Source organism: Pristis pectinata, chromosome 4, assembly GCF_009764475.1.
Source record: "Pristis pectinata isolate sPriPec2 chromosome 4, sPriPec2.1.pri, whole genome shotgun sequence".
Classification (NCBI taxonomy): domain Eukaryota; kingdom Metazoa; phylum Chordata; class Chondrichthyes; order Rhinopristiformes; family Pristidae; genus Pristis; species Pristis pectinata.
This window is the reverse complement of record NC_067408.1, coordinates 37485329-37495194: the sequence shown is the minus strand read 5'-3', so window position 1 is coordinate 37495194 and position 9866 is coordinate 37485329. Positions and strand designations below refer to the sequence as shown.

The window sequence follows — 9866 nt, the reverse complement described above, 5'->3', positions numbered from 1 at the left end:
ACAGAGCAGACTCCCACTACTTCCCATCATTTCAGCTTTCATTCATTAAAGGAGCAGCACTCCCTTGCAGCTGAATGTGTGCTTCCTGTATTCTGGAGTGTCCCTTTAAGAGCTGGCGGCCAATCTTTAGGGTAAATTCTGTGGGGAGTGAGCACTTGCAATTGATCAATATAATACTCTATATGAAACTGATACAACTCAGCATTACATAGCAAACCTGACAATACTGTTCTGTGAACCTCACAAATGAAGATTTATGGGACTTTTATAGTGTTACAGTAACTCCCAATGCTATCTCAATACCATTAAAATGTAGTAAAGCAATTTTTAAGCCAAAGAGTGAAGTCCACCTCCTCCCTTCAAGTTCTGACTACAATGATGACAGGTGCAGGTGGACTCAAAAAAATTTCTATCTCCCCACCCGAAAGAACCAAAAATTTGACATTTTGAATGCACATGCAGGCAAACTATTTTGTCCTTCGCAATAATGCAGTTAATGTTTCTTTTAGTTTTGTCAACTTTAAAGTAGATTGCAAATACAAGTATTGTTCACATCTGAAATCAAACTCCAGACATATTGCATTATTGATCACAATTAGTTGAAAAAAAAAACAGGTAGAATGTAAGATTTCTTCTGACCTCGGTGATGATTCTCATTATACAGTTGAATCTTCACTGCCTTTGTTAAAGAGCTTTAACATGTTAAATGTTAAGATTATCAATATTAAAACTGAGAACTTGTATGTTGAAGACAAAATCAAAGACTTCTTTCAAAGTTATACCAATAACTACACATAATTGATGTATTTCTTGACCTTGAGCATATCAGTTGGTGTTGCCTTTTGCTTTTATGTCAAATGTTTATACTTATTAAGAAAAAATAATGTGCCATGCAACAATTTCCATGATGCTAAATTAGCATTAGTTTCCATGATAAGCCAGCTGCAAGGTAAAGATCTGTTCTGTGGTACAACTTTAGAAGACTACTCGATGCTGAATGAATGAATGTTTTCATTTCCAGTGCCAAGACCCTTAGTGCCATTGAGTGAGATTACACAAAATTGTTGTGCAAAAATAATTTGTGGGAGTGAAAGGGGAAGATGATAGGCTGAAAAATTGCATTCAGGTGGCTATTCATTTCGTCAGTAACCTGAATTCACTGGACTGGAACATTCAATTGGTATTTTGGTAGATGGGACTAAAATGCTGCAAAATATCTGTTAAGGTCAACTGTGAAATTAAGATGACTCTACCTTAGAGGAAAAGTTTGATCTCATACAACATTAGGAAAGAGGAAACTGTAAGAATATGACTGCTCTGTATCAATATACTGTAAAGTGAAGTGAAGCATTCACAGTTTCCTACAAAAATGAACAGAGCCCTCATCATTATTCCAACAAGAGAGATAAATGCTCAGTGTGTTCATTTACAGAGTATTGAAGAAATGTCCCCGACTACTACATTTATGGCAATGTGAGAAGCATGATTGTTTCTAAATAAAATAAATAGTCTTCCTTAAATTGCTATGTACTATAACCAAAACACTTTATTGAAACCTGTGAATGTATACATCTTTGTAAATAGTTTATTTTTTTCTATTTGTAACCTTACATCAACTTTAACCTTAAAAAATAAAAAAATATTCACCCTGTTAACTATAATTATCATTGTTTTTTATAGAAGGAAAGTGGTATTGATTAGAAAAAATCACTAAAGTACAAATTTGTATTGCATCCATCATTAACTGTGTGACAACAATCATATTTTAAGTTCACCTCTTTATTCAGATTAACAAATGTATACGGATACTTTATGATAGTTCTTATTTCTGTACCATGTATTCAGAAAATCAATGCATGGATGAAGTGCTTCTCTTTTATATTACAAGCATATTAATAAGTCTGCATTTCAGCTGATGGGACATTTACATTGAATTTAAAATGCCTGTCATAGAAATGTTTGATCAGCTAAAGTTGTCATATTAACCATTTTTCTATCTAAAAGTTGAATTAATTTAGTTTTATACTTGTGTTAGCTACATCTTTTCCATGCCTGATGGCACACTCCTTCTACTGATTTTATACAGGTCAGATTGCATTATAACAACATTCCATTTCGTGTGGACAGGTCATTAGCCAGACTCTCAGCTTCCTAATGAATAAACAGATGGATGGGTTGAGTAGTCTACCACAAATGTGGTAAATGTCTGTTGAATGTTAAATCAGAATTAAAATTTCAGAATTTTCTCTTGCTGGGGCTTTTTGTTTTTGTAGGTCTGGAACTTATGAATGCTATTGCTAAGCTTACGATTGAGTCCAGGTTCACTACTGTGTTGGCAAGTAAGATTGTACATATTTCTGGTACTGTGCTTCGTTCTATCTAGTTTTTGAGGTTTTGCAATTTGTCAACTTTTCTAGAATCATCATGAAAGATACAATAACTGCTGGCATTAGTATCTCGCTCCAAATAATTTATAGCCAGCAGGCACATGTTATATTACCGGTTCCATACATCTATCTGGCAAACAGAGATAACTTTTGGTTTAACTGACCAGAATTTCATTTGGGTAATTTTCTTTCTACACTGCTCTTGACAATTATCATTATAAAGCAAAAGAACCAAATTGATTAAAAAATGTGGAATCATCTCAATTTGCAAAATACTTATGGATCAAAGTATGTTCTTCAAACCTTAACTTGTTGACATTTTTAGTTCTTTCTTGGAATAAAAATGAAAATTGGTCTTGTAAGATTTTGCACTAGATATCTGTTTTCTTTCAATCTGAATGTAGTGGCTATTGTACATACACTATGTACAAGCATGAAGATTCTGTGCAAAAAGTGTCTTTACATATATTTTGACACATCACAGGTTGTAAAACTTCCAAAAAAACTTATTAATAAATGAAAGAGCATAATTCTATCTTCTAAGGAAGTTTTATATTTTCATTCAGTAAAGAAATAAACATCTATAAAGATTAAGAGCATCCAATCAGCAATCTTGGCTGCTTTTGTCTCTTCCTCTGCTTACCAGGACAATGTTTAAGGTTCCCACCTCGACACAACTGTTACCTCACACCTTTCTCAAGTCTCCCATTGTTTTTTTTTTGTTCTCCAAGCTTACCCTGTCCATGAGATCTACCTAACTATCTTCATGAAATCTACCATCATCACCCATCTCTTCAACAGATCCAACTTTCACTCTTTCTTCCTTATTGCTACCATCTGGGTCCCAATGATCTTTTTCTCTCAAGGTCTTGAACATTTTGCCACCTCCCAATTCAGTGCTCAATTCTTTGTTTAATTTTCTTCAATCCAGGTTACTGCACCCATCACAAGAGGGCCCTTACCAAATTCTAAAGTGACATTCTACGTAACCATGGCCATGGGAAGCCTTCTGTCCTCATCCTCTTTAACCCGGTTGGAGATTTTGTGATGGCTGACTACAGCATTTTTCTCCAATAGTTCTCCTCCATTGGGTGTGACAATATTCACTTGGTTCCATCTTGTTTATTCAAGTCAGAGAGTCATGTGCAAAGGTTTTTCACTCATTCTTGCTCTATTACATCTATTTGGTATTGGTTTATTATTGTCTCTTGTACTGAGGTACAGTGAAAAACTTGTCTTGCATACCATTCATACAGATTAATTTCATTACAGAGTGTATTGAGGTAGTACAGGGTAAAAACATCTAAAGTTCTTCAGGAATCTAACCCCTATTTCCCTTTCTAATCATTGCCACGTGTTGTGCCCCAAAGCTGTCATCCAAAGATGTAAGCTGAGAAGATTTATCATGTAGCTCAAAGTTTATTGAAATTTCTTTGCGAAACTGATTGTCAAGCACAATCTGAGACTTACTGCATTCTTTGTAGTCAGGATTTCTTCACTCTGGGTCATATTTGCATCTATTGTTCAAATGCATGAAGCTGCCCAGATACATGCAGTGACATCCAATGCACCTTTGGATACAGCTTCCCTGCCCACTGATATGCTAGATAATGTCATTGATGTTTCACAGCTCAGAAACAATCAACCTCTCCATTAAATCTATTGCAGAACCAGGCTCTAATATGGTATGTGAGACCTGACTCAATACAGTTGAAAAGGGATTAGGTCCTAGGCTGCTGAGTCCAGTGCTGACAACTGGCTTTAGGTGGATCCATTTTAACTTTAAAAAACACATCCCTGACAGTGGTTCTCCATCTAGCATCCAATCATTAACCCTATCACCCCCTCTCTCAAGCTGTTCACAACACCAACTGCAGTCATTGATTTAACTCCCACCCTAATGCCATGACTTAATTTGACATCACTAGTTCCAAGAACGATGTCTAATCTTGCTCCCAACTTCTCTCTTCACCTCTCCTGTGCCCTACCATACCTCCATGACTGACAACCTGTGACTTGTGACAGTGCTGTTAACTACCTGTTCTCCTCTGCTTGCACAGTGTGGTGGACCGAGAGAAGAAAAGGCTGCTGTATATTTTAAGCATCCAAGGCCTATTCCATTGCACATGATATCTGAGGCATCATGAGCATTGGTGCTTTTCCTAGCAGGTCTTCCACAAAGCACGCATTAGCCTGCCATACACTGCCCGTTTGATGCATTTTTTCAGGCACCGAGGAACTTCCAGCCCATCATGTTTCATGTGTATGCAGGTGACACTTAGCCTTACCTCAACACTACTCCTCTTGAACCCTCCATTGTCTCTGATTTGTCACAGAAGACAATTTTGCCCTGCCTCAACTCACCTGCCGTTACTTTGGATTATTTTAATGCTCTCCACCTTGCATCGTACATAAAATTGTGCTCATCTGATATTCTGCTACCTGTATCTTAACTGGTACTGATTCCCATTCACCCATTATCCTTTTTTTTACTAACCTATATCTTGGTCTGGTAACATTTCAATTTTAAGATTTTCATTCCCATCCTGCTCCCTTTCTTTGTAATGGCAGGAATGAATCTCAGACATATTGTCTAGTTAACAATTAATTTGATTTAAACAAAAAATGTATTTGAAAGGATTAGAGGATAAAACTTTAATCATATATTTTGTGGCCTACTTAATGTGAAATGTGGCTCTTTCACTATTAACAAAATAGCCTACATGAATCATAATTTAATCTTGTCTTTTTCCATGAAATATTCTTGGAACTCCTAAACACAATTTACGATTTTAATACAATGTTTACATTGGAAGAAATAATTTTTGTACAGTTGCTGCAAAGAAAGATCAACAAAACATTTGTTTCAGGCATTTGATGCATTTTCAATTTTCTAATGTTAGGTTAGCGAGATCTCAAGCAATTGGTTCATTTTGTTGATTTAAATCCTGATTTCCACTATTATACGTGAAAATATACCATAAAACACTGAAAATTCTGTTTGATAATTTTACACTTTGATAAACATTTCATATTTTTGAGGAATAACATTTATATGGCTTTCAATGCAGTTTGTGATGCCTGAGATTGTTTTTTGTCTGATGTATTCTTTTACATTTTTATTGCATAGGAGAAAATTGCTCCTAGTATGTTGTTCCAAATTGTTCCAATTGACCACTTAAAGTACAGTAATAAAAGTTCAGACCTCTTCGACCAATTTAACAAAATGTATCTGTATTACCAATTAATTATATCAGTTTGCATCAAGACACAATGATTTGATTACTGGTTCATAAACGATTATAATGGTCCAAATTTTACAGTCATTTTGCCATTAACCTCAAAGAGGACTATCTGCAAGTATCAGGCATTCAGAGCACCATGGATTTCCCCTTTCCCAACACCACTTTCTGTCAGGCACCAATTCTAACAGATCCCCAGATTAAAAGCAAATCACACTTAAGAATTCTCACGTGTGACAAAATAGGATGTTAAAAAGCACTACTTTTTAAACTATCATTTGAAATATTTGACAGGGAACAAAATAAATATTGGAACATTTGCATTTAATTACCATAATTTGGACTCTATTTTAAACACGCTTTACACATTTATTTTTGACTTCGAGAACCATAGAATTCTGAAGGAATGGCAATCTAATCATTATAAAGCTTATTTTTTTAGGGCGATATAGTTTCTTCATTTTTAACTATTAATAACTCAGCAACATCTCATTGAATAAGGCATGATATTTTCACTCTTTTAATGTTGTTGATTATTGAAATTCTTGTCAAATCACCAATTATATAGAAGATAGAACAAGTGCAATTGATAAGAAGCTTGAAATTCACAGCATGTGTTTGGCTGTTCATGTGTATATTCCAGAACCTGCTGTCAGGTTTCTTCAATTATAAAAATGTGCACTAATGGTCTCACTGTTTTCACTGCAAATTCTGGAAATCAATTACTACTGATCTACACTTCAAATGAAAAGGATAGTACAAATATAAATATTGTTCATAAACATTTTTATATTGAATAGGTCAATACAGTAGTAAAATCTATAACTTGAACACAAAGATAAATAATAGCATTTTTCAGTGACAAGCTATGGTAACATAACAAACAGCCACATTTATCATAAATATATTTAAAGCAAAGAAGGAATAAAGTAAAATGGGCATTAGATACTTAAAATAAAAGATTGGAAATCTTTGAGGGAGATGAAGTCAAAGTTGGTGAAGCAGATTGTAGGAATATTTAGTTTAATTAAGCTCAAAAGTGAGCTAATGACAAACTAATATACTGTTCAGAATTAGCTTATTTCTTAAAAAAGGTTATTGCAAATTGATTGGCCATTAGTGGAAAATTTTCCCAAGGAAAGTGTATAACATTGAATGGGTTAATTTACCATAAATATTAGTTAATTTTTTGGATATTACTAAAACGGAGTTTTCAATTGTGACGAAAACAGAAAACGGAGATTCTCAGCAGATCAGGAGACATCTGTGGAGATAGATACTGAATTAACATTTCAGCTTGAAAACCAGGTACCTGCAGCATCAGTTCTGTGTCTCTCTCCACTGATGCTGTCTGGCCTCCTTCATTTTCATTTTAGATTTCCAGCATCTGCAGAATTTTGCTTTTCATTAATCATTCAATTCCAACAGCATTCAGTTCCTCCCTCACCCCAACATTTTAACCAGTACAGGTGTGTTCTACATTATATCCTTTATACAGTTAATTTCCAAACCTAATCAAATGCAGGCATGAAGATATATGCAGTAAAAACTTCAAATTGATCATAAATATATTTCAATTGAGTATTGTCCTTCTAAAAATATTTCTTTTGTCCATCAAATTCCAAGATGCCAGTGTTTAGAAATGGAGCACTTAAAACCTTAAGTAATGACGGCATAAAGCCTACCCTGGCCACTAATAACACAATTTAGTTTAAAATGCAAAGCTTCCACCAAATTATTTTAACAAGTTTGGCACTTCAGTTTTCTAGGTATAATTTCTTCATGTGAACTATTCAAGAAATTAGCTCTGGAGACTTTGGGAGCTATCCACCTATGTTTTGTTACATACCCTGCAGAAAATTAACAAATGCAGAATGACTCATTTGAAACTGAACAGTAAGCATTTGTATGGTCATAATCAAACCTGCCCAGACTTTTCTTTATTAATTCTGGACATAAGTTTAAAAAAAAGTGCATTAGTCAAATTGAGCATTTCACATTTTACAGTTCAAAATGCCATATTTAAACACTAACATAAACCTATGGGACATGCATTCAAATTTGAATACTGACTGAAAATTCATAAAAAAACATACAACTACTCTGATAATTATTTGTAATTATATTTCTCAAAACAAGAAAACTATATTAATTTAAAATAATATACCAATAGACTTAAAATACCTATTATAGAATTATTTACCACCTAAAATATTCTCATATTGTTATACATATGGTACATTAAATGTAGTGATTCACAATTTTTCATGACTCCTTGCTACAACAAATTTAGTGCATTTAAAGCTTTCTCAAATAATAGGTTGCTCATAGTAAGTATTATAGTGCAAATGAGTTCCTCACTCCAGTCAAAGGCACTTCCATCAAATAATTTGAAGGTACATATCCCCTTTGTCCATTTACTTCAACAAGGTACCATTCTGTACTTCCTCTCTTATCATGAGCTTCCAGTATAGTTACTGCCTCTCCAGGCTGTAAAGTGGCTTCATGGGGTCCTCTTGCTGCAAAGTGGTATGCTGCAATAACCTGAACATACAGCAAAATATCATAAATGAGCAAAATCATTCTTTCATTCTTTAGACACTTGTATCACATTTCAGTAGTCACAGAGTTAGGCCTTTGAGCTGCTTAATAGTCATTGCTAGTTAAATGCAATGAGAAGTTGCATTCATTCTCACTTCATCCAGTCTGAAATTGCATTAGGGAGAAGTTTCCTCTCTGTGTATGGTAACCACAGATAAACCCATTTGCAAAGAATGCAGAGAGAAAAGCTTACTTTGTACTATTCCCATTGAAGTTCCCAGCTCAGTATGTTTAATCTGCACATCTTCTCCGTGGAAGCAATAGCAATTCTGTTTGGAACTCTTACTTTCTGACTTTCACCATCATAACCTTGCCCTTTTTTTTGACTGGGAAAGGAGATTATTATGGAGTGGCTGTGTCATAGAGGAAGAAGATAGCAAAAAGCTGTGATTTTTAAAACGAGATCAATGAATTGTCAATTTTGCTGTAAAACTTAATGTTCTATTCCCTCCTAATGTCAAGAGAAAAAAAATACAAAATGTAGCATTATCTGTCAGTCAAACTTGAATGGAAAAGTAGAGAGAAGGAGCACATAATTACCGAATGTATTACCAGAATTCTTGTAATGTAGATTCATAATATTCATTTCAAATTTTTAAAACCAGAAGTCTGTAACCAATTTGAACAAGTATTTCTAAGATTTACAATTAGCTATAGTGGTTTGACTTATTATGACTGTATATTAAGATTCAGTATGTTATATTATATTCTGTATATTATAGTTCAATGTTTACAGTGTGTTTTCATAAGCCATACAATTTTGATGTGCTTTTTGAGCAGATTACCCAGTCAAATTAAATATATCAAATTAATCTTCATCATCTTATAATGTAGTTTAGCACAGTAAATAATAAAATATCCATGAGTTTTAGAACAATGTGGTTATATGAACTGTTAAATGAAAAGCCCTTACTTGATACTGCATTGGCATTGGCTGTAGGGAGAGAGGTCTTTCAGGCAAAGGACAAGACCTTCTTCTGGAATTTGTTCCATCGCCAACATCAGCAAGTGACGAACTAAGCAACTCTTTATTTCCAGCGGGTTCTTTCTCAGGTTGATACAGACTCAGTTTTCCAGCAGGTACAAATCCTCTCTGACCTTACAAAAGAAAGATTTATAATTTCAAAAGCAGCATTTTTTAAATCTGTGGTTCTAACTACAGATTTATTTGCTAAAATTGAAACATTACCAATAGCTGGCTATGAAGACAAATTATCTATAGTATTTAGTAATTTAATTAGTATAACAAAACAATAAAGATACAAAGAAGACATTCATGGAATTGTATTGAATTTACTGTAAACAGTGATTTTTTTCTATTTCAAAGCAACTCGAACCGATATAAATCTGCCCTGCAAGATTGCAGGAATCTTTGACATTTCTCTGAAAGTTCAGCTGCAATGCACATGCAATCCTAAATCTGGTTATATTTTCATCAAAACTAGATATTCAGTATAAATTATTTAATATGGGTTTAATTTATTTGACTTCTTTCATTCTTTTTACTAATCTACAAGCAATTTCACTCAAAGTGATCTGAAACTTCCCATCATCTCTTGACTTTCAATGCTTTTTTTTACAGATAATTTTATTTGAAAATTAGATCTTCCTTGGCATTGATCATGGGTATTTCTGT

General features: G+C 34.0%; 1 protein-coding gene across 6 annotated transcripts in view; it reads right to left on the bottom strand.

The window, feature by feature from the left end:
• Window positions 1-6118: 6118 nt before the first annotated feature.
• arhgef37 (Rho guanine nucleotide exchange factor (GEF) 37) overlaps window positions 6119-9866 on the bottom strand; it is a 127249-nt gene continuing 123501 nt past the window's right edge. For 4 of the 6 annotated variants that reach the window (XM_052013500.1, XM_052013497.1, XM_052013499.1 and 1 more), the window contains 2 exons: window positions 9144-9328; window positions 6119-8173 (listed from right to left, as the gene is read on the bottom strand). In XM_052013500.1, the coding sequence (XP_051869460.1) occupies window positions 7967-8173; window positions 9144-9328 (392 nt within the window). In that variant the 3' untranslated portion in view covers window positions 6119-7966. Of the gene's footprint in view, window positions 8174-9143; window positions 9329-9866 lie in introns of those variants that run through there. The other 2 variants (XR_007956162.1, XM_052013501.1) reach the window with 2 other exon arrangements.